We start from the raw sequence: 25,147 nt of genomic DNA, 5'->3' as shown, positions 1-25,147 counted from the left end.
GGGCGGACATGGTGTTACTCCAAGAACAATTACTCAAGCAACTGGATATGAGTTTGGACACGTTTCAGATAGCATCCACTACATCTCGTCAGTGACACTGGAGAGTTGTCAGAAAAGCAGGTTGATAAGTACGAACTATTGATTAATATTCAAGTAAGTGAAGACAATTTTTTTGAAAGTCCAAAAGGAAACAAAAGTTAGACAAGTCAAGACAAGGATTATGCAAAATTAGTCAAGTAGCTCCTGTACAAACAAACACACACACACACACACACACATGCACACACACACACTGAAGAAAAAATTCTGATACACATTTTGTCTTTGCATTCTATATTGAGAAAAATTAACCTTACATCAAGACAATAGTTTTGATAATACTTGTTATCATTGTGCTATTCACATACATATACACAATACTAATACTACTAGTAGCTTGTTTCAACTCAGTTTTTCAATTCATGATTTGGGGTGGAAAATGATACAAATATTATAGTGTATGATTTGAATTTTCTAGAATAAATGCTAAAATAAATCTGAGCCAAAACAAATAGTGAACTACGTACCAACATGTATTCAATTTTATTTTATTAGCTAGTGAAACCAGTTTATACAATACCTAGTGTAGTACAATGTACAACCAGCCAGACAAATAGAATAGTCTAGTAGGAGTGATTATGTTTTATGAATACAAAGCCACTGGAGGGTAAAAAAAAATTGACCAAGATGTTTTTTCAATGTTCTTCTAGCTTTAGTTTCAGAACTCTACTTGTAACAGTGGGTTCTGCACATCTGTTGGTCGCTTTCTGCACTTCGCCCATCAGCCTGTTCACAACCTTTACGTTGCCTTTTCTGTATGCTTCCACCTGCAAGAAAGTAGACCATACAATTTTTGTACTGGAAATGCAATTACTTTAAGTGACTTATTTTGTGGTATGAGGGAAAAAGAGGTTTCTACAGTGTTTGAAGTTCACAGTTGAAACAATTCTGTGGTAAGATAGAAATACAGAACACATACATGTATTTGCAGTGTCATTATTTTGCATTTAGAGGATACTGTGAAAAACACAAAAATAAAATCACTGCATATATTTTACAATGTACAGTATGACTGTAAACTGATACAAAATACTAGTACATAGACAACGTAGGTACAGATAAAACAAGCAAGTAAAAATAAACATTACCAGTTCAGTGTGTTTCTCCAAGATGTCATCACATATTCTGCCTAGTGTCTCCTCATCCCTGATCTGAGCCCATTCATTCTCCTCTATAATCTGTTGTATCAGGGGGAAAGTGTCATGATAAAACATGGAAAATAAGCTGCACATTGAAATAATTTCACACAAATATTGAGATGCCTTAGTCCACAATAATGGTAAAAAGATGCAGTATTTGAGCAAATGGTACCTGGTAAGTCTGAAACATCTGTACTACTAGAATGTTGATTATCATTCATTGTTAAGCATATGCATTATATCTACTATATGCAGGATATCATTTGTGCTAGAAATCTTGATGCCTTTGAAAGGATGGGTTGGTTAACATTTTACTGAATTAGAAGATGGCAAGTATGATAATAAAGAGATATGTTACTAAAAATCACCTGTGACAGACTTCTGTTGTCTCCATCAAACAGCAGACCAAGGATCTGTGAAAAGATCCAACAGAAAATATATTTCGTTGGACATGTAAGTTGTAACATATGTGCTTTGTATAACACAACAGACTGTGATATTGCGAATATTTATAAATCTATCTAATATTGATAATATGCAAATTAAAATATCAACAGCAGCATGAATGATATAAATCTCAACAAAAACATGGAAAGCACGGGAGATACAGAAAATAATATGGTATAAAAACCAACCTTCTTCCCAGTTGATTTGGAAATTGTTCCCATGCCCACTAGATCCACAATCTCTCCCAACTTACTCGCTGTGACAGAACTGAAAGAAAAATTTGGGAAGCAAAAAATGAAAAATGACTTCTGGTTTGTACATGTACATACAAGGAGAATAACCTCCTTGGTACATACATGTAACATCTTATAATTATGTTACAGTGGGTTTATAAGTGCTACCTACTGATCTGATGATGGGTCTAGACCTTTTAGCCGAATGGTTAGAGCATTGGGGTTCGATTTCCGGCCCGGGACCAGGAGTGGCTTTCTTTTTCTACTTGCCTCTTGTTTCAGTTACATGACTACAGCATAATGCAGCATTAAGCATTGACATTTGCATTAATGCTTAAGTGAGTTAATAATACATGTATAAGTAATGAAGGCAGGTAGCAACAGTCTTTTTCCCTTCAAACGACTTGAAGTGCAAAGATCACGAGTCAAATAAAAAGCGCCCTCTACCCACCACTCCTGGAAGGTCAGGCTCCTCTTGTGCAGCTGTTCCAGAAGGTCGGTCAATACCCAGGATGCCGCTGACCTGGGGTCACGACCTTTGCCCTTGACATCTATCAACGTCTCAAAGTATTCAACAAGACCCTCGCCCTAGAGATAAAGAAGATGGTTGGGGTAGAAATATTCCTATAATTTCTTCTCAAGACAAATATTGTTCCTTGCAAGGTTCCGAAGTTTTCTATCCATTCCCTTATGCAACCAAGGAGCTTCTATAGAAGCTTCTATAGAAGCTCCTTGATGCAACTACATAGTTTCAAGTATGATTTATTTTTCATTTTCAAACATCTGCTCTCCTCAATACTTCCTGGTTATACATAATTTATTGTAGAGCTAGTATCACTGACACCAGTAAAAAAAGAAAGACTGATATTGTGTCACAATGAAAAAGAAAGCTGACTTGGTGATTTGTCCAGGGTTGTTAAGTCAGACTTAGAACAAGTCGTACAAGTGCTGTACCCTTGAAAAAGTCACTTAACACCAACAGTATTTCTAAACTTGATTTTTGTGCAAATTAGTACCTCTCTTCTTCCACCAATGTGGTAAATTTCTATCAATAATATGTAAGTAAATTAATGTGAAATACAATCGTATAATCCTAAGCCTCACCACCAGAGCCACACTATGCTGAAACTGGATGCCGTATTTCTCTACAAGTCTGCGTCTGGTGGTATCAGGAAGTTCTGGCATCTGTTCACGTATCCTGTCGATGTTAACAACACTGTCCTGCATGCCACGGGGGGACGTGGCGTCTGTGTACACGATCAGGGGAGGCAGGTTGGGCTCAGGCATGTATCTGGAGAAAATACAACATCTCATTAATTTTGTTACAGATCTATTCTTACAAAAGTACTGATATGAGAAAAGAAAGATGCCAATTAAAGGTCCTGATGTAAATTCTGTGGCAGAGTTTGCCAGGCTAGTACCAATCATACATGTACTTGATCATGAGAGGCACTTTGCAGCAAAAACTGCATAGAGCAATGCTCAGCGTCTGACAAAGCCAAAAGAAGCAAAGAAAACTGTCTTCTTAGACAAAAAGAGTGCAAGACTACTGAGTACTGACTATAACTTTGATACACATTTTTATTTTCAACTTCAATGTAAGAACAGAACACTGCACACCAAGGTGTACTAGACAAAAAAATCATGGCAATAGCAATGGTATGCTGGAATTCGATTTTTTTATTATATTTATATCATTTATATTCATAGTAATTGGCGATAATACATGTCATTGCTAGGATCAACACAGACTGGTAACGGCTGATGCACAAAAAACGTTGACATAACACAAGTTGGTATTGTTACCTGTAGTCGTGCCTCTGTTCTTTGTCCCTCAGAGATATTGTCTTCCCTGCCTTCCAGTCAAAGTACCTGGTCTCCTCCTCCACCTCACCGGCGCCCTCTAGCACTCTGATCTGTCTCTGCATCTCATACTCTAGGAAATATCAATTTAGAAAGTTAGAACCTTTATTGTGATACCACATTGCAGACTGCGTAAGTATTTACAATCAATGTGTTGTACATTCTACAAGCCAGTCATTCTTATATACAAAACATCTATATCACATATTTGTGCTGAAACTACTGATCAAAACTACTCAAATATTTCTCTGTTGGTAGCAGAGAATAAAAGGGGACTTGTGAGATGTTTTGAAATATTCAGAAATATCATAATCAAATATCAAAGGAAATACTACATGTCTAGGAAAACTGCCCTACTTATACATACCTATAGCCTTCTGTACAAACTTAGCACTGTTGATGTTTTTGACCTCTGCCCTGGTCCCTAGTTCCTCATTACTCCTACTGACTGAGATGTTGGCATCTACTCTCATGGAACCCTCTGGAAATATATGTGTATCACAGTATCAGTATTAGAGAGTCACAGAAATACAATATATTATACATTATTAGACAGCTTCTTCAACTCCATATTTGAAAAGTGTCCATCTTTCAATCATTTGGAAAAAAAACTTTGCCCAATCTGTCACCTTTGAATGGACAAAGATTCTGTATGTAAAGATATGAAAAAAGATTAAACTCATCTACTCAAATGCAGAAAACAGCATTTCAGAGCGTTAAGAAATTCAAAATTACATAAATAGTTAGATGGTCTGACCTGACATGTTGCCGTCGCAGGTCCCGAGGGCCTGCAGGATGAGCTGCAGTTCTTTCACCATGGCGGCAGCCTCTGCACCATCCACCATGTCTGGTTCTGTCACTATCTCCATCAGGGCCACACCTGAAACATTACAGCACTCCTGGTGACTGGGGAAGGTACTACAGCTTTGTTACAATGGCCATGACAATATCTGAAGGAGAAAAACAATGTTGATTGAAATGTGGACTGTATAGACAACCTTACCAGCCCTGTTCAGGTCCACCAGGACCTCCCCATTCTCCTGGTCATGTAGACTCTTCCCGCTGTCCTGCTCCAGCTGCAGCTGTTTGATGCGCACCTGGCAGGACTTCAGCACCTGCCGCTGACTCCGGCTCTCATCATACACGTCAAAGGTCATGTGACCATTCACGGCCAATGGCAGTCTCTGCTGGGTAATCTGATAGCCTGCCTAGTGGTGAATGAAGCAAGTGATTGATTTAAGAAACAAGTGATTTATTTTGAAATAAATATTTATTTTAACCCCTTTTGGGCTTTAGCATGCTAAAATAGCTGTTTGACTACAGAGTTAGGCAGAGAGAAGGTGGAGAGAAGGTTAGTGTTCATTTGAAGTTGTGAACATTAAAACAACTAATAAAAAAAGCCTATCTATACAGGGCATCAATTTTCCACTTGTATGTCATGAATGGAATAAAAGTTTCGACTGCAAAATAATGTTATAACAACCTCCATCTTCAAACACAAAAATTAAATCAGACGTAAAGCTTTCAGGTCCATAATTAACCTGTGTTCTGTGCTGTACATGTGTCAACAGTCTAGGCTATAGATTGAAGTTGTATTATACTTACTGGAAGATCAGCATAGAAGTAGTGTTTTCTGTCGAAGAGAGATCGTCTGTTGATGTGACAGTTGAGCGCTAGAGCCGTCAGCACACCTGCCTCAACACACCGTCTGTTCAACACCTGTGGGATAGAGGGAAGGAAAGAACATACTCAGGAAAGACAGATGCTGTACCAATGGCATGGAAAATGTAGATTCGATTGAGTTACAGATTGAGGTACTAGTAGTCAAATGTTTACTGCTAATGATTACCACCTCTACAAATGTAATGCTTTGGTAAGAGATTGATTATACCAAAAGACCACTAACCAGTATTTGAATTGTTCTTGCTTGTCTACTATTTGGGCGCCAAAAAAGTGCATTTGCTCCCAGTATTTTGAGCCTTATTCAGAAGCATACTAATTGAATGGACTAATGTAACTTACTGGTAAAGTGCCTGGCAAGGATGCGTCCAGCGGTGAGACAAGTGTGTTTGGTGGTGCTGAGAACTGGACCTGTGAGCCTGAGAAGAGTTTGGAGTTGGAGGAGATCTGTGCGTGGATCTCTAACCCCACCCTGCCCTGCCAGCCACCGGGGAGGGGGCTGTGGAGAAACAAGAGACATCAGTTAACAATTTGAAAATCAACCTTGTAGGTAAACAATAGTATCGGATATAAATGGGGGTCTGCATGCCCTTTTTCGTAGAGCATAATTGGCCGCTTTAATTCTATGTGGAGCGTAGACGGACCGCTCTAATTCAAGCGTAATTGGCGCATTTTGCGTAGAGCGTAATTCACCGTTTTATTTTACCTAATGCGTTGTAGCTACCCGGAATTTATCGAAGAGCATAATGGTGAGGCCTCTTGAATTCAGTGTAATACTTAGCCAGCTGTCAAAATTAAGCATAGAGTGTTGTCAGGACATCCCCATATATGCAGGCTCTCACAAATGTATGGCAAGTTGGCTAACAGTAATACATAATAAAGATTCTGTTATCTCCACTATAAGAATTCTAGAATTTGGAAGGGAAGTTGAGCAGGATTTTGCAGAGGTGGGTTGTGGACGGGAGGGGGCGCAACGGGCAGCGTGATGGAGGAGAATTTATGACCCTTTACGTGGGGAGGGGGGCGGTGCATCGTCGTCATGCCAAGTCAAATTAACACATCTACAGGGCGCCAATAGCTATTAAATTCAAATATCTTACCTTGTGTGATCTTTTTTCGTCTTTGCTTTAGCATATGACCTGCTACACGTACGTAAAGATCGACGACAACTCAAAAGAATTCGCTCGACACAAAATTTGTGTGCAGACGACGCCATCTTGTCTTGCACTTTTTATTCAAATCGCTAGGTAGAGCGCCTGCGCGGTAAATGTCTTAACCATTCTTCATGCAATATTTAGTTGTTTTCTGAGCGCATATTTAGCTGGAATATGAGGTTTCGACCATTAAACAGTAAGGATGAAGCACCTTTAAGTGCGACAAAAATAGCCGGGTAGCAATGTATAACGTTAAATCGGGCGAGATATGGATTAAAATATTTTTTGTACCAAATTTAGTAAATGTTAAAAGTTATTAACTTTGCTATATCTTATAACGTGAAATCTACCGAAATACAGTATGATTTGATGAGTAAACATGACATGTTGCAATATATTTCGGCATGGCATGATGAACACATGGCCCTGTGACACGGCAAGGCAGGAACCACGAGCCCTGGCTGTTGAGCCTGTCCTAAAATTGAAACGAAACAGAGAAGATTGCGCACCATCCCCGGGCGCGGCAATTTTAGGAATTTCAACCAATCAGTAAGCAAGTTTGTTCCAAATTTGTTCCAAATTTGGACTCAATGCACCAATCAGATAGCTGGATTTTCCTAAATTTGTCCTAAAATATAGCCAATCAGCTTGCGAGAAAGTTATGACGTACCAGAACTTGCGAGCCACTCCAGCTTGTCTCTAGCCGCCATAGTGGACGCTGGCCGACGATGTGGAGTAGCAACTTTGCCGTCGTTTTGTTGCTTCAGCCGTCGTGAAAACCGCCTCATCCTCCGTGAAAGTGTTAGTGTAGATATATCTTTACCTATCTGTCTTTGGTTTAGCGTAGAACCTGCTAAATGTACTTAAAGATCGACGATATTCGCACGACAAAATTTGTATGCAGACAACACCTTCTTGTCTTGCACTTTTCATCCAAATCGCTAGGTAGCGCAACTGCACTGTAAATGTTTGTACCATTCATGGGAAGCTGAAAATGGCCATTTTCGTCACAGTTAAAGGCACCGTTTGTAATTTTTACGAACGTACTTTGAAAGGGACTCGGCTTAAAATATTCAACTCTTTTCTGGGTGCATATTTTGCTGGAATATGAGGTTTTGAACAGTTTTATGGGTTAGTATTTCTTTGTCTATGGCCAGTTTACAGGTCCCAGGGGGCCTCGCCATATTGGCACCTGTTCAAATATGGGGCGTCACCTGATATATGCATGACGTCATGACTCTTTGTACGGAACGAGCACGCCACCGCTACGAAAGTGAACATGTAAAATGGTTTACCAGAATATTTAAGCTCAGTAGAGTGGATTTGGGGCCTTAAGAAGGGTATTTCGAAGTATTTAAATATTTTGGGAGACAGCTAATTCTATGTCTGGCTGTCGGCACATGACCAAATTTGTATCAGGTCAGGACAGTGGTGGGAGGCCTACCACGGGCGGAATTATACAAAAACTAGAATCGTATATATTCGTGAGTGATTCGTACTATGATCGTGTTCGCTTCGGCAACACATATACTAAAATTGGAACGATACAGAGAAGATTAGCATGGCCCCTGCGCAAGGATGACACGCAAATTCGTGAAGCGTTCCATATTTTTCGTCTTTTTATACAATATTATTTCGTCCCGCCCCTCGACAGGTGCATGTATGCTTCCTGGTCCCAAATATCTCTTTTTGAAAACCCTCAAAAACATGTAAAATATGTATTTTCTAGTAATTTTTAAAGAGAAAAATTAATCTGTGCAAATTAGACAACGCATGTCAAGAAAATATCAAAATGAATGGCTGTCTGTCTGTCTGCATTGATATCAACTCGCCGCTAGGTGTCTCTCATGTCACGTCAATAAACCAGACACCAACACACATAAAACATTGGGGTGGACTTTCATAAGTCATATAGGAAGGTGTACAAGAAGTTTGAGAACTATAGGCACTTAGAATGACTTCAGCACTTACAAGCATCACATGTTGCAGTATTTCGGCATAACATAACGTGGCCCTGTGACGCGGCAAGGCAGGAACCATGAGCCTGTCCTAACATTGGAACGAACAGAGAAGATTGCGCCCCATCCGCGGGGCTGGGGGTTCGCGTCAATTTTAGGAATTTTAACCAATCAGTAAGCGAGTTTGTTCCAAATTTGGGCTCAATCCACCAATCAGATAGCTGGATTTTCCTAAAATTGTCCTAAAATATAGCCAATCAGCTTGCGAGAAAGTTATGACGTACATCCATAGATGTACGCCAAAAAGCAGTTACTCAAGCAACTGGATATGATTTTGAAAACGTTAGACGTTTCAGCTAGTATCCACTAGCTTTCGTCAGTTACTGAGAGACCAGAGGGGAAATGCAGGTTTCCCCTGCATTTCCCCTCTGGTCTGGTTGTGATTTTGAACTAGAAATAACTTACTACAACCTGGGTCAGACAAGGAAGACATAAAAGTCAAGGGACTGCTGTATCCTGATGTTGGTTTATTTATCTATTCATATCAAGACGGCTGACAGGTCTGGCGGCTGGGTAGCCCCATTCAGCTACTAGTAGCGATATACTAGCCTGGTAACAATTAACCCGGCCCCGGTGAGCTCAGCGCTATCCCTTCGGCGCTGGTAGTGTCACGGCCCGCCAAACCAGGCCCCAATTATCGCGCGCTGGGGCCCGTGGGTACGGTTCAGGTTTCGTCGTTTTGGCTCGCGTAATACGGGAAGCCATACCCTCCTGTGCAGACCTCTGGGTGGGTGGTAGCATGGAGGTAGTTTTGATACTGCAGTGCATTTGTAGAATTTTATCTTAAGGCGTTCTTTTGCGGCCATCCTACAACTAGCCGCTCTGATACCGTTTGTACCCAGAAAACAGAGAAGATTGCGCCCCTTCCGCTTGAGAATGTAGGGTTATCGACCTAACAGGAGAGACACCTGGCGGTGAGTTGATATAAATGCAGACAGACAAAGCTTGATTTTCCAGGTATGCACTGTTTATTTTGCACATATGAATTTTATTCTTTCTGATTTTTTTATGGAAAATACATTTAGTAAGAAAGTAGTACGGCAATCTAGTCCTCAGACTTTTCTTGGACTTCAAAAAGAGAAATTTGTTACCCGGAAGCATGTATGCACGTGTGGAGGCACAGAATGAAATATGTTAATAATATAATAAAAAAGACGAAAAATATGGAACGCTTCACGAATTTGCGTGTCATCCTTGCGCAGGGGCCATGCTAATCTTCTCTGTATCGTTCCAATTTTAGTATATGTGTTGCCGAAGCGAACACGATTGTAGTACGAACCTCTCACGAATATATACGACTCTAGTCTTTGTATAATTCCGCCCGTGGTAAGCCTCCCACACCACTGTCCTGACCTGATACAAATTTGGCCATGTTCCGTTTCTGTGAGGGAACAGTACATAGAACAGCTGTCTCCCAAAATATCTTAATACTTCAAAATACCCTTCTTGAGGCCCCAAATCCACCCTATTGGGCTTAAATGTTCTGGTAAAGCTATTTACATGTTCACTTTCGTAGCTGTGGCGTGTTCGTTGTAGACAAAGCGTCATGACGCCCTGTAGCTGTCTTTCAACAGGTGCTGTGCTTAACAATGACCCCCTGGGGCCCGTATTACAAAAACTGGCCGGACACAATGAAACACTTTGTAAGGCCGATGAAAAAACAGCAAAATTTAGACCAGGAAACGAAAAGGATGAGAATTTTAAGCCAACTTTCTTTAACTGCGACAAAAATAACCGGCTTGCCATGTACAATTCGGGCGAGATATGAATGAAGATATTTTTGGCACTAAGTTAGTACAAGATAACGTTATATGCAACCACAAATTCAAGAAGAGGAGTGCAATCTACCGAAATACAGTATGATTTGATGAGTAAACATCACATGTTGCAGTATTTCGGCATAACATAACGTACACATGGCCCTGTGACATGGCAAGGCAGGAACCACGGAGCCGGTCCTAAAATTGGAAGGAAACAGAGAAGATTGCGCACCATCCCCGGGCTGGGGGTAGCGTCCAATTTTAGGAATTTCAACCAATCAGTAAGCGAGCTGGTCCTAAAATTTGACTCACTCCACCAATCAGACAGCTGGATGGTCCTAACATTGGTCCTAAAATATAACCAATCGGACAGCTGGATGGTCCTAACATTGGTCCTAAAATATAACCAATCAGCTTGCGAGAAAGTTATGACGTAACGGAACTTGCGAGCCACTCCAGCTTGCCTAGCCGCCATTGTTTGTGTGAACCAAGTGGTGACTTTGCCGTCGTTTTGTTACTTCAGCCGTCGTGAAAACCACCCCATCCTCCGTGAAAGTGTTAGTGTAGACATATCTTTACCTGCTCATATGTTTTGTTCACCAAGATGATGTTTACTGATGTTATTTTGGACCGTTATTGAACGAGTACTTCACGTCAAATTTTCTTCCCTACCGCACGCATACATGTATGTTGACAGTCGTCACGAAAGCTTCTTGGTCTCATCTCATATCTAGCATATTTTACAACAGTTGGCAGGTTGAATATAGAGCCAAATCGACCTAAAAGAGTATGAGTTGCCAGGGGAGTTACCCCATAGTAGGACAAATTAATTACTAACTTATTTTAGACCGATTTTGACTGTAAACTAAACGTTAACTTTGGAGAATGGCTTACTACTAGTATCATGGAGGTCTCCCTTCTACCTCCATGCTAGTATTGACAAAGGTGCTGATAGTGATGGATCCTCTATTGGACATCTGATGATTTTCAACACCTTGATACCATTTTGGTGACTGCCCATAGACTACTAGTACAACTTACATGTAATTATATGTCCCACAGGCCAGTCTAAACAGTAAACGTGTAACGTTATATTTTCTCCATGCTGCAGTTGGGTTTGAACTCTTTCAAATATCTTGATTCGGCCCTGGACTTTGGTAGAGCATTCACAGTCATTCATATCCCTCATACTGAATTGTCTTTAATACATTTTGTACTAGTATACTGAGTGGTGAAAACTGGATCACAGATTGTTACTTTTTACCATCTATGATATTTAACTGTTCCGTATTTTCCTCTTGCAGAGAATCCAGCAGTCTGGTGTGGACACCAGCCTCCATGAAGTTCAGTTGATTTAAAATGCAGTCAATGCTTGCAGAATCCTCTTTAGGTTTAACTTTATCAAAAACTTGTTATACAAATTCATACAATACAAGCTCAGTGTAAGAAAATTATGTCAGATGTAAGGGCCAACATCAGTGGCTGCTTCCAAACTGCAGGTTCCTTTGAATAATAAAATTTGCCAGATATGTCTAAAAAATTAACTGTGGTACCTTACTGGAGGCTTCATTTTCTTTTTTTCTTAGTAAGTAAACCTAGTAATTATAAGTAAAACCTATGTATTAATGAAGTACGCTACCACCTTAACCTACTAGTATACAACATCAACCCACAGGACAGAGGCAAATCAGAGTGCAAGCATGTCTTACCCTCATAAGACGGAACAAAAGACGCTAAACTGGACAGTGAGTGAGTGAGCAATGTGGACAACATATTTATATGTGAAATGTTTAACTACTAGTATCTGAACACCAGCCTTGCCAAATCATCCACACATAAACAGTGACTAGAATGTTATAAAAATGACTTTAATTTCTGAAACAGCAAAACAAGATTAGTATAGACCGTCACTCTTTTGAAACAAATGTCTGTCACATGTTTCAAATTATTGTATTAAATGTATTCAAAATTACATCAGTAACAATGTTGAACAGTCATGTTTTTGTACAGTCAGAATTATTTTCATGTACAATAATGTACTAGTACTTCAGGTTACATAATGAATGAATGAAGGGTCTATACTGTTTCTAACATGGCTGCCATATCCTTCATCTGTCTGGAGAAGTTCTGTAAGGGGAAAAAGATGACAAAATTAATAAAACTTTTATTGTGTATAGAAAGGAACAAAGTCTACATCTTTATATATTTGCAGTACGTATTTACTGCCATGCTGATAAGATACATGCATAAATCCACTACATCTTTTAAAAAATCTTAAAAAACATGAAGTACATGTAATCATGATTCCAGAATATAACCTAGTGGTACATCAGAAAATATTCTCAGCGCTCGAAATATGCATATGCACATGTAGGTTAGTGATGGTATAATTGAAGCTGTGCAGGTATACTTGATGTATAATTGCACCAGTCCATGTACTGGGTTTATACTGGTATGTTAATTTTATTTGCTGCATTGACTTACCACCTATATCTACGGCAATCACTCGATATCTTTATTTGCAATCATATACAGATTCATGCACAGATACAAATTCATGTAAAGATACAGATTTTTGGAGTAGGATGACCGTGTCAGTCCCTACAGGCCTACACCTGAGTGAGGGTCACAGTTGACACGGTGGCCTTCGCGTGGGTTTGTTGTTATACCATCTTTAATGTATAAAAGAATTGGCAATGCCAACGGCTTCTTAACAGTTCTAAGTATGATCCATACTTCCTAAGTTCCAAGCAGTGAGGGTAAAATTTGGTGCAGCATGCAGAAAAAAAACTTTTGTGACCTGATTTTCAATTTCAAGTTGTAACCTTGTGTGAAAGTGACAGTCATTCGCCCATGGACTCTTTACACACCTGGAATTCTGGAACAGTCATTTCAAAAGATTTGGTGACGACACTTCCCGAGGGCTCCGCAATCTTGATTGTCATGGCAACAAAGGGGGAGTTCAGGTTGCGGCAGGTGTCTGAACCAATCGCCACGCCTAGTCTCCATTTCATGTCAATCAGCTGTTCATTATACAGGTTAAAGATGATACATAAAACTAATGACACTGAAATACACCTGTACAACAGTTCCTGAAAATAGCCAAACGTAGGTATTATTCAATGAACCAGTTTTCTAGCTGGTGTCCATTTTTCTGCCATTTGACAGAATTTTGCTGCTCATGACAGATCGACAAAAAATGCAAAAAATTGGCATGTAAATTGTCATGGTATTAAAGACATCATCAAACTAAGCTAAGGATAGTCTACCAGTGAAATCTGCACCTCAAAAAGCAGGACAAATCATTTCAAAGGGTTAATTTTCCTGGGGAAGCATGCCCCTGACCAACCGAAGATTTAGAAATGATGATCAAACAAAATTGAGATGGAAGCAAAATTTCAGGCTAGCTAGACCACTGCAATTAACAAAGACATTGGGACAAAAAGTACAATCTTTTCACGAAACACCAAATTTTACAAATCTACCAGTTGTTGATTACTGCAGTCAGTCAATGCTGGCAATGATGTCACACTCACAGTCTATATGGCATTCTGACAACACACACATGTAATGTTACCTGTCCAATGTTCAGCACTTGGCTGACACTATCCGATGCAGTCAGGAGTTTCCCCGCTGGTCCCAGACGTGTTTCACCACTGCCAGGGAGTCCTTGGTCCAGGCACCGCTCACCTTACACTGCTGCACCAGTTCTGATGTGGATGTCTGACTGCTGGCTGCAGATCTGGTGTAGGGAGTGAATGAAACAACATAACATCATTTAGCTCATTGCATGTGTGTGTGTGTGTGTAGGGGAGGGGGGGGGGACAATACATGCAGATATCATTTATGAATTCAAGGTTGTGATGTCTTAATGGCAACATTATTGTTCTTTAGTAATATCTAATAATGTTTATTGCACATTTGTAACATATGCACAATGACATAAAAACAGACTACTCAGATCCACAGATAGGAAAACATCAATTATCTTGCCATTTTCAAGAGTATCCTACCCTTATTAACTTTTCCCCTTGACATACAAGTAGTTTGCATCTAGTAGTAGTAGCATTATACTAGCATACCATCACAACATCTTGTTTCATAGACCTAAGTCACATTAGCTATTTTGGCCCTTATTTTGCATTGTCGTTCTATCATTATGCATTGGTTTAAGCAAGTTCACCTAAAGAGGAATGTGAGAGCATTGACGGCACTCTGGACTTCATGGAGGCTGATGTCCACACCTGACTGCTGGATTCTCTGCAAGGGGAAAATACAGAACACTTAGTAGGATAGAACAAGTAAATAGCACTTCAGTGTATATGTGGCTCTTTCACATCAATTAAAAATGTAATACTAGTACACAAACGGCTTGGGCTAACCAAATCAGCACCAAGGACTGTGTACAGTTAGTATTTAATTAAATACAAGAAAGACAGACTTACTTCACAGAACCTTGCTGTATTGACAGAACCTATCTTATACTGTAGAAACAGGCAAACCTCCTGACACTGTGGACAAGAGAAGTAAAAATAAATATCACAGCAACATTTGTAGCATTTTTCAAATGTAGCCACTTGGTCTGAGAATTATTGTTACCAAAATGTTGGCATCAGCAGTAATATTCACATTCAAATTAATTACATTGGATCAGTTTCCACCACAATATGACATGTACCATGCACCTCATAATGCAAAACTGCCAGTACTATTGAGTATGGTTTGATAACAAAAAAATGTTTCTTTTTACTATATATTATAATCGAGTACTAAATATGATTGAATGTGTTACGTAATTATATACAATACCATTTCAGCCAAAATATCTTGTGGCAAGCCATTGATTGTATCTACGGCACTGAAGAAACCTGTTAGGAAATACACAGAGTAAGCATTGTTGAGCAAAAGCATCAATGAATTTGGAAAGCCCATGGCCCCTCCCCCATCTACAAAATCAGAATTACTGCATTTAGGACAAGTTTTTCCGCCAATACAAAGTACACAGAGGTGCATTAGAGTCCCGATAACGCCCTACACAGCACGCATGGGTTCTAGGTGATGTCTGATAAGAGAAATCCTTACTTACCTTGCGGAACTTTCTGCAAACTGAACTGCGTCGTCGCCATTTTGATCGGTCAAAGGTCAATCACACTGAACCACCACCTGAGAAGATATTTTAAGGAAAATACGGCTTAAATCGCGGATAAAATGATATTTTATCCCGTGTAGCATGTATTACGCTTCTCATCAGTTTGGTTTAATGACGCAATAAGGCTGTTCAGGAACTTTAAGGAAGAGTTTCTTCCTTGGGTCAGGGGACGTCACGGGACAAAACAAAACAGAACAGCTCACTAATACAAAGGGGGTTTTCTGAGAGCAGTAATAATATTTAAACAGTCACCACTGAAAAACAAAAGCATAAATATATAGCACAAAATATAGTATACCAAGCGCTTTTTTCCTACAAAATTCTTTCACTATATGCGTTTTTTTTTAACGAAGAATCTTTATTTATGCAAGGCCCGCCTGCCTGCCCCCTGTACGATATTGCACTAGTCCACCTGCAAAGATGTCCGGAGTTGAGAAGTTGGTGATCTTGCTGGTTGCTGTTGTCACAGTTTGCGCCGCTGTATGGCCCATTCCGTATCGGTAAATAAGAACTACTTTTTATCTGATGGTCCCTAAACGACAAAGTATTGTTTATATCACCGCTCTTGAAGTAAATAGTCAATTTTGTATGTTATAATGTTATAAGAAACTAGAAATCGCCCTTAAATTTTCTTCTTCAGAATTCAACGACAGTCTACTGACATATCGATATTAAAAAGTTAACCTCCTTATCAGGAAAGCAGTGCCATGTTAAACTTGATGTTCCAGAGACTCCAATGTATGACAATAGATCACGAGTTACACACCATGTTACGACACTTCCCTGTACTTTGGACCTTAGATATACGTTACAATTGTAATGTCCTTGGATATAGGTTGTGTAATCTATAAAGGAGTCCTTTGTTAAACCTCTAAAACTGAATGAAGACTTTATTTCACATTTTTGCTACACTTGGCAAAGTACATGTGTACAAAAAAAAGTTGATAAAAAAACAAGGTACATATAAATTATATCAAATTCAAAAGCTGACATTTGATAAATTCATCGTTTTTAGTTAAAGTAAGGACATTGTATAACTTGTAGAAATAAAATAAAGAAGCGGTGTGTTTTGTAATGGCAGGTTTGTCTTGCTGTACTAGAAGTACTGCATTGCTGAGAACTGCCGAAGGTTAAGCTACTTAGTATGGGACTGATGATGTTGATGATGATGATAGAAAAATGCTAAGTCATAGTCCAACCGTAATCTTGATGCACATTGTCCTAAATGTAATAAAATGATAATATTCCAGGCGTTTTGACAGCAGACCAAAGACCGATGCCTTCTGCCAGGCACTGTACCCGTTCTGTCCGACAGGACATCCTGACGGTTCCATGCCTAAGATGATGGACTCTGATGTGGTGGAGGTTTTCTCCATGAAGGCACCGGTTTGGGAGTTCAAGTTTGGAGATCTGTTGGCACATTTTGTAAGTATCACATGCTAGTAGATATGTACTAGTACACAAATTTTGTGGTATTGTCAACATTAATTTCACATCACAGGGCTGGAAATGCCAACTGCATGTACAGGTTAGTGCAGGTAAAATTGGACATGTGCAGGTATTTCTGATGTCTACCTGTACCAGTCCTGTACTGGGTTTATATTACATGTAGGTGTTTGTGGATTCCAATATCTTCATTGGCTCGGCTCCTACCACCTATGAAGTATAGCAGAAGAAATGGCAATAGTTTCAGAACAGTTTTTAGCATGATCCATTCTTAAATAAATTTTGAGCACTGCAGGTAATTTTGTAGAAAAAAAGTATGTCCAGCCCTGCTTTCTCTCTGTCTTTCATACAGTAGTAAGGAGAGTGGTAGCTTGGTAGGAAGCAACTACATGCACTGTCTGACTTCTAGCTACATGTACATGTGTAGACAGTGTAGTATAGTGCTACAGTTTGGTAGGTGTATTACTAGTACATATGTTATAGGTAATGTAATATATATATATAAGTCATATGGGGTAGTTTTGCACTGATGTGTGACCAGTTGTAAAATTCTACATTTTCACTTCCTGACACTACAGGACATCATCCATGATGCCATCGGTTTCCGTAACAATCGTACGGGCCTGAACTATACCATGGAGTGGTACGAGCTGTTCCAACTGTTTAACTGTACGTTTGGACACGTACTGACTGACATGGACCCCCCACTGTGGTGTAACCAGGGAGCAGCATGTCTGTATGACGGCATTGATGACTTACACTGGAGCCAGAATGGCAGTCTGGTCAAAGTGGCAGAAATATCAGGCAAGTAGTTTTCCTTAATATCCTCACCAGCATTCACACTTAAAAGTGAAATACATGTTTTACTATCCAACTCAAAGGAGAGAGATCTAGACTACAAGTATAGAAACAACTCATTACTTCTGGAAGGTATTATTTTTAGATGTGTTTGTATGTTGGTAGCTATAACTGTTTCTTTGATTTTCGATATACAATGTACTGGTACATCACACTGTTGTCCGGAAGGGAAGTTTTAAGCTATACTGTGTACTATAATTGTTAATCACCCATTTTTAAAAGTTACATGTATGTAGCATTACTGGTAATACTTTTCTTAATTTGCCAACAGAAATTGTCAGCAGTTATCGTCAACATGATACATTATATACTTCCTGGTTTAGAATCTCAGATTTCTTCTTTAGTTAGGTAACACCATGTTTTGTGGCTGTTAAACATAACAAAATCTTACCATCTTCTGCAGACAATGCTAATTGCACTCACATGTTCCCCACAGGCAAAGTCTTCAACGAGCTGGCAGACTGGGTTCACACAGACAACAACACCGGCATCTACTACGAAACGTGGATGGTGCGCAACTCCACCGGCCCAGACTCCAAGCTCTGGTTCGAAGCCTTCGACTGTGCCAGCTTTGTCATCCGAACCTTCAACAAGCTGGGGGACCTGGGAGCCAAGTTCAACACCAGCGTACAAACCAACTACACAAAGATCACCCTCTTCTCCGATCAGCCTGTGCACCTAGGCAACACATCCACCATCTTTGGTCCAAAGGGAAACAAAACCCTGGCCACGGAAATCAGGACTTTCTACGAGCATTTCCAAGCACACCAGCCATTCCCCTCATTGCTTAAGAGTATGTTGGAGGCCTTTGATACAATAGTTTTGGAAAAGAAGTGGTATTTCTTCTACAATTTTGAGTACTGGTTTTTGCCGATGAAAGAGCCATTTCTAAAGCTCACATATGAAGAAGTACCACTACCAGGGAGAAAAGAAGTCACTTTGGCATAATATCGTCAGTTTCTGGTAAACCTGACCAAACAGTATACACTAGGCCAGTGCCAATAGCATACCTCAGGAATGAATTTTCTACAAATAACAGGAATTGTAGAGAGAAGTTTTAATACTGACTTTTGTTTTGAATATTTTGCATTTGAATAGTTAAGAATGTGTGTAATTTTTGTCAACCATTGTACTGTTTTAAAGTTGTTGAATGAAATTAAGAAATGAACAATTTATGATGAATTATGGTTAACTGTAATGGGAAGAATGTTCAAAATTTAAAAATTATTGATGTAAATATGATGTGCAATACTGGTAGGACTGTATCTGTTCTAACATATATTTTCAATTTATGCAGGGCATAATTAAAATTCAGTGTTAATTTTGTTGCAATAATATAATTATAGTACTATGCAATTCTTAAAATCGACAGGTCTTACAACTGGCCTGTCAAAACTTTTGTACTATCTGTACTTTCAATAAATGACAGAAGAAATGTTATGTTTCAAATATTTATGTCAAGTCAACTTGTAACAGGTAACAAAGTAAGTTAGGACACAGTAAATGGTATCAGTAATGGTAGAACAGTTTCATCACATATATCACTAGTATTACTACTGCAACATTTGGTTAGGTAAAAATAAAGATTATCAAAACAGAAGAGTGGGTCATGAGTACAATCTGTCTTTGCTTAAATTTTACCTTTCCATTTCATTTCACAAGATTTTAAACTTTTAAAACAATTATGATATTCCACTTTTTGCTTCCTAACACAGTTGTATCTGCAACTATTGTTAGTTAATGCACTTACATCCATCAAATTTAATAAAGCACTTTGGAAAAAGGAGGTACAAGTGAGAAATTTCTGTACCATTGTACAAAATGATCTTTTATAATATCTCCATGTCATATACAATGTATATATTCTCGAACAAAATATATGTGTGTTTTACAATATAAACATCTACTAGTAGCTAGGGCTTTTAGCCACTCTACAAAACACTGCTACATGGACATCTTTATGAACATACTAAATTTGTACTAGCTACCAGGCTCTATCTTTTCCTCTTCTTTGCCAGTCGGAGGGATGACCGTGTCCGTGTGGCCACATTCTGGCTGTCCACAGAGTCTTGTGAGCTGCCTTCAACTTCAGTTTTCTTCTCAATACCATCCTCGATAACCACAGTGTCAATGGCAGAGGGTGTTGAACTCCCTCCATCTTCTGGTATTGCCAATGTTTCTTTCTCTGGGGTTGTGCAGTCTACAGGAGTAGTTTGCAGTCCTGGCATCTCTATATCAGTACCCTGAACAGCATTGATACCAATTCCTTGATCATTTGCTCCTCTTCTTCCTCTTCCCCTCCTCTGTAATCCACTACCTCTCCTTTGGAAAGGCTTGCTATGTTTTGGTGTCACCTTTAACTTTTGTCCTGGAGATTCTGTGTTTGTTTGGGTGTCCATTCCTGGTCCATTCTCACTCGTACAAGCTGTTAGGAGCTGGGTGTCAGAAATGAAATCCTCTCTTTGCTCTCTGTCAAACTGTGCTTGGGTGCATACAGTACTTCCTTGGGCGATGTCATTTGCGACACTTCCTTCCCTCTTGTCCGGAGTGTTTTGTGTGCAAATGGAAGCCATTTCTGCATCTGAAATTTCAGTCACATTGCCAGAGCCTACATCAGTTGCTGCCTTGTTCAGGTCATTCCCCTCAACATCTGCTAATGTTCTTTTCATAGGAGGGACAAAAGCAGGGCTCCCCCTCCCATTATTCAGTGGTACCAGCCCAGGTCTCTTGAATGCCCTCTTAACCCTATGAGGGATGGGGCTAACCAATGTTGTCAGTGGGGGTGGTGAGGGTACACGATCAAGGAGACTTCTTCTAGACTGAGCACTTGGCTTGCCTTTACCTGAGCTCTGCACATTAGCAAAGTGTGAGGCATTCCCACCATAAGGAGTTACTTGTGCAGCTGGGCTTGTACAGTGTAAAAGTCTTGGTGTGGAGACACTGTTGTTAGGGGTACTGTGTGCCCTTGCTGGAGTGAAGATTCTGGACCCAGGTGTGTGAGGTGCTGTCCTGTTTCCTGGGTTTGGACTGGGCCAGGCACGGGAAGTGTTGGCAGGACCAGGAGAGAAGGCTTGCCTGCTGTACACAACTCTCTCTACCTCCTGTACCATGGACTCTGCAAAGGACTTCACATCCTAGAGAAATACAAAATGTCTGTGGTTATAACAAACGTACAAACTTAAGACACAACAGCAATTACATTTGACTCTATCACTACACTTCTGTCTATGGACCAAGAGGTTGGGAGTTCGAATCCAAGCTGTTGTCACTAACCCGACATGCACGCTACAGTACTGCGCAATTCTTAGAACCTTTCAAAAAGAGCTAGGGAATTTCCCCAGTACAATGAACCTGTAATTACCGTACACTGCATCTGTCTTTTCTGTCACAACCAGTGGAAAAGTAGCTCTTCAGTGAGCTAAATCTTGATAGAGATCACTTTTTTAACACTAAATTATATATATATTAGTTACACATCAAAGCAATTGCCCCATCAAAGGAAACAAGTACACAGAGCCCTGACATGATCACTAACCTTCACACTTTCTTCCAGCCGTGCAAGTCCCTCTCTGAGGTGTGAGTGTTGTGGTTTCTGTGAGAAGTCAGCCTGGTCACCAAACGTCAGACACGGCACTCGTAGTCGATCATCTGGCCGCCACTGGAGGTTCACTCCTCCCACGAGGGCCCGCAGTTTCAAGACGTCTTCAAGGCTGTGTGCCGAGACTCCTCCCCAGAACTTGACGGAGCAAAGGTTCCCGTCTGCATCAGCTAAGAACACAGTCTGTACTCCACTACTGTTTTTGGCAGACAAGAAACAACACTTCTTTTAGCTTAGGTCACACAAAACTTGATTATATGTCCTCTTATGAGGTAGTCCCTTAGATAATTTTCCCATTGACACAAGCATGAAGAATCCTGCCCAAATGAATGCCTGTCGACATCATCTTCTTGAGCAGTTTTGACAAGTTTTACAAGGGTGCACAATAGGCCATCTGTGCATTGTATGTGTATCAAATACATGTGAGAGTGCGTCTTAACTGGTGTGTTGCTCAGGCATGGTCCAGGACAGTCCACACATCCAAAATTGTGCCTGGGGCAAATATACGTTCTTGGATATGCAGAGACTATCCAGAACCTTGCCTGATCCTAAAACACAACCCATTCAGGCAGAGAACTACCGGTTCATAGGCAAGGTTCTGGATGCAATACATTGGGGCCACCTTACAAATTGAGTTCAGCCCTATGTAGTACAGACCAGCACCTGTTTCCAGACTGTCCAGTGATGTACACCACCACCCCTACAACATCCACCTCCCCACAGGTAGGGCTGAAGTCAGAGGCGCACAGCTCTTCAAAGGTGGCCAGCTTCCTGGGGGTGTACACCTCCTCCAGTGTGTCAGGTTTCACAGGTAAGTCTTGGTACCTGGTGGTACGTGTGCTAGCTAGCTGCACCTGGTTTCTGAAATGAGAAACCAAACATGAGATATTAGTATCATTACCTTTGCTATAGACACATCCATTCACCAGTTTTGTATTGCCTACAACAAATGACTTTACATCTTGTAGCATCACTAGATTGTCTTCGCTTGTTGGAATCTGACACTTTTACAGAAACTCCTTCTTCCATACCACTAATGGTTTATTATGCAGCCAAATTACTTTTATGATTGTGTGTACAACCTTTCTGTATATACCTTTCTGTGTATACATGTATAAAGTGTGTATTATTCTAATGTGTATTATTTTATGGGTTCTTAATACCTGAAATAAAGAAAGATTCATAATAAAAGTGCCCCAGTGGATAAGTCTCTAAGAATTGTTACATACATGTATTAGCAATTTTTATACTGCACCTGCTACAATGATCATGCAATAAAGTCTTCTTCTTCCATCAAGACAGTGACCATGAGTTCCTTGGTGTAGAGACTGCTGAAGACAACTCACCTTGCAGCAGAAGTGGAGAGGTGGAAGATCTTGAGTCTTCTACCCTCCTTCAGCATGTCCATCACATTGTCAGTGGGTCGCCACACTGTCAGGGTCAGCTCTGGTCAGATGTAAAAATGTTAAAGATCATCCTATTGAATTTTGTATCTTTTGAAGTTGATGAATATGTAACAATAGTATCATACTTGTAGCAATCATCAGTGTTGCAACACTTAGCGCAACCTAAAACTACTTTCGGCTGCCGCTATATTACTACATGATTGTACATGTATTATAAGAATTCATGTTCAGGCTCTAGAAGATACCTTTGAAATCTTATTTCAAAACACTACTTAGAAGACTAGTCAATTTTGCTGGTATTTACAAAGTTTAAGTCACATCAAAACCAAAATCAAGATTTAAGATATTATAGAGTGTATATTGGAACACTGAAAATTTTTCCAAATATCTAAACACTTTGAAATTGGACGAAATCTCTACTTATTATGGATAAGACAAGCATATAGGAACTTAATGTTGGGCTTATCAAGTTGAGTACTTTACCTGTCTTTCTTGCCCCCTTGTACTGGTAGTCAGCCAGCCTGACTCTGTACATGGCCACCACGTTCCTCTGGACTGGGATCTCATCATCCAGCTGCTGCAGGGCCCTGCGGAACTCTGCCTGCAGCTCCCCCTGCTGTTCTGCCTGCAAACTGCGCTGGTGGTCATACAAACGGGAGCGCTGGGCAGGACTCAGACATTGCTGTAGAGAAGGTGTGTAAGAGATGACCTCAAAAAGGATATGGACAACCTTAACCTTAAGTTCTCCTTTTTTAAAGTCAACTAAAATACTATATCTGTAACCTCACTACCTAATATATGAAGGAGAGAAATGTTATAGAACACACATTTTCCTCTCATAAAAAAAATACAGCTAGAACTTTTTCTGCTTTTCTACATTCTACATTTAGTTTTCCAAAACTGTTTGTGAAACCTACAAGTAAAGTTTATGTCAAATTGAAATTTGCATCAATGTAACTACTGTCACCTCAATTTCTGTAGGGTCCATGGCCCCCTGCAGAGCCTCGTAGATCTCCTGTCCAGTCTGCAGGTTCTCTATGTCTTCTGTCTTCAGTTGTAGAGACTTTCGTCTGCGCCCGACACTGCTTCCTACATATACATGTATACATTACTAGATAGGTGTACCAAGAAACCTAACTACATTGTAAATGTTGCCAGTGATGGCCATGAGAAGCTGGAAAATACAATATATAGTATATATAATACAATATGATAGTGCATGATACACGTATGTAAATGTTTCGACTAAGTCACACATTAAGCAATTGCAATTACATGTACTGGAGAGCATAGCTGACCTGTGACCTGTGGAATATGTCTAGAGTACTAAAAAATAAAATAACTAGAAAGGTAACATTTGCAAAGCATGTTTACCTTTACATGATTTAGTCTCTCTACTTCTCTGCTTATTCTTGCTCAAACATAGTCACACATACGATGACAAGCCCCTCAAACTCTGTCCTGCCACTTGTTACATAATGTAATCCAACACCACAGGGTGTCTACTACAGCACCAGTTACCATGGTGACAGATGCCTGGTCCAGGTCATTGACCTTATATGTTTGGAGAAGACAACGTTTCAATTGTGTGAAGGTAAACATTATAAAGCCCCACCTTTTCCTGCTGTCCTCCTCTCAAACTTGTCCTGTATTTGTGAGTAGAGTTTCTCCATCCTCCTGTTCCTGTCCCCCTCGTGTTTCCGTGCTGCCTTCTCCTCCGCACGACGACTTCTCACCACACTGCTGCCGCTGGGGTACTTCTCCATGTACTACACAACACAAAATAAATCAATCATTTTCTGAACAGTCAAATAACACCATCGACCAGATGGTGGTCACAATGGTAACTGGTGCTGTAGCAGACACCCTGCCATGTTGGATGACATTATGTAGCAAGTTGCAGGACAGAGTTGGAGGGGCTGGTCACCATCGGATTTGGCCACTTCATTTTTTTCTGATTTGCAAAAAAAAAGGATTCAGGCTCTGAATAAACTCCAAAATGCTCATATTTTGGTCCGAACAGTTGAGGACAGTCCTTATCTGTGTTACAGTCATTACAATTTTTCCATCTAACAATGCAGTGCTTTGATTAAAAGTTCAAAATTCATTGTTTGAATTATAAAGCCTAGACTACACCTGGTACATTGACTTCATGGGTCCTATTCCAAGGCCTGTTTTTTTCACCCTGTATATTTTTCTGAAAAATCCGAGAACCAACAAATGAAATTGGTGTGGCCTAAGTTAATCTCCAAGCAGATCTTTTGGTGGGGGTAAGACAGTATCAAATTGGCCAGTCT

General features: G+C 40.0%; 4 protein-coding genes across 4 annotated transcripts in view; 1 reads left to right on the top strand and 3 right to left on the bottom strand.

Annotated features, from left to right (window-relative positions):
* Positions 1 to 344: 344 nt before the first annotated feature.
* LOC109487566 (glutamyl-tRNA(Gln) amidotransferase subunit B, mitochondrial-like) lies at positions 345 to 7,112 on the bottom strand. The gene is made up of 14 exons (XM_019791574.1): positions 6,937 to 7,112; positions 6,562 to 6,717; positions 5,804 to 5,960; positions 5,387 to 5,500; positions 4,785 to 4,989; positions 4,539 to 4,661; positions 4,149 to 4,262; positions 3,725 to 3,854; positions 3,023 to 3,209; positions 2,370 to 2,506; positions 1,874 to 1,952; positions 1,607 to 1,729; positions 1,188 to 1,277; positions 345 to 866 (listed from the first exon to the last, which is right to left on the bottom strand). Exons 2-14 carry the CDS (start codon positions 6,675 to 6,677, stop codon positions 735 to 737), a joined length of 1,707 nt encoding a protein of 568 aa, XP_019647133.1. The 5' UTR covers positions 6,678 to 6,717; positions 6,937 to 7,112; the 3' UTR covers positions 345 to 734.
* A 5,128-nt stretch (positions 7,113 to 12,240) lies between these two features.
* Positions 12,241 to 15,728, bottom strand: LOC109487802 (COMM domain-containing protein 6-like). The gene is given in 8 exon segments (XM_019791876.1): positions 12,241 to 12,520; positions 13,264 to 13,416; positions 13,971 to 14,026; positions 14,029 to 14,135; positions 14,577 to 14,653; positions 14,839 to 14,904; positions 15,203 to 15,261; positions 15,480 to 15,728. Coding segments are annotated over 8 exon segments (609 nt in total). The 5' UTR covers positions 15,520 to 15,728; the 3' UTR covers positions 12,241 to 12,469.
* Positions 15,729 to 15,926: 198 nt separating this feature from the next.
* Positions 15,927 to 18,794, top strand: LOC109487801 (ceroid-lipofuscinosis neuronal protein 5-like). Its single transcript, XM_019791875.1, has 4 exons — positions 15,927 to 16,042; positions 16,793 to 16,967; positions 17,567 to 17,792; positions 18,283 to 18,794. The coding sequence occupies exons 1-4, from the start codon at positions 15,963 to 15,965 to the stop codon at positions 18,792 to 18,794; spliced, it is 993 nt and encodes a 330-aa protein (XP_019647434.1). The 5' UTR covers positions 15,927 to 15,962.
* A 1,034-nt stretch (positions 18,795 to 19,828) lies between these two features.
* The window catches only part of LOC109487565, a 24,947-nt gene continuing 19,628 nt past the window's right edge, over positions 19,829 to 25,147 (bottom strand). The window contains exons 21-27 of the mRNA XM_019791573.1: positions 24,466 to 24,619; positions 23,818 to 23,939; positions 23,334 to 23,532; positions 22,791 to 22,890; positions 22,108 to 22,305; positions 21,382 to 21,640; positions 19,829 to 20,980 (exon numbers count right to left, since the gene is read on the bottom strand). Coding sequence (XP_019647132.1) covers positions 19,841 to 20,980; positions 21,382 to 21,640; positions 22,108 to 22,305; positions 22,791 to 22,890; positions 23,334 to 23,532; positions 23,818 to 23,939; positions 24,466 to 24,619 — 2,172 coding nt within the window. The 3' untranslated portion in view covers positions 19,829 to 19,840. The remainder of the gene's footprint in view (positions 20,981 to 21,381; positions 21,641 to 22,107; positions 22,306 to 22,790; positions 22,891 to 23,333; positions 23,533 to 23,817; positions 23,940 to 24,465; positions 24,620 to 25,147) is intronic.

The sequence above is a fragment of the Branchiostoma belcheri genome, unplaced genomic scaffold, assembly GCF_001625305.1.
Source record: "Branchiostoma belcheri isolate BF01 breed outbred unplaced genomic scaffold, Haploidv18h27 scaffold9, whole genome shotgun sequence".
Classification (NCBI taxonomy): domain Eukaryota; kingdom Metazoa; phylum Chordata; class Leptocardii; order Amphioxiformes; family Branchiostomatidae; genus Branchiostoma; species Branchiostoma belcheri.
This window is presented reverse-complemented; position numbering and strand designations above follow the sequence as displayed.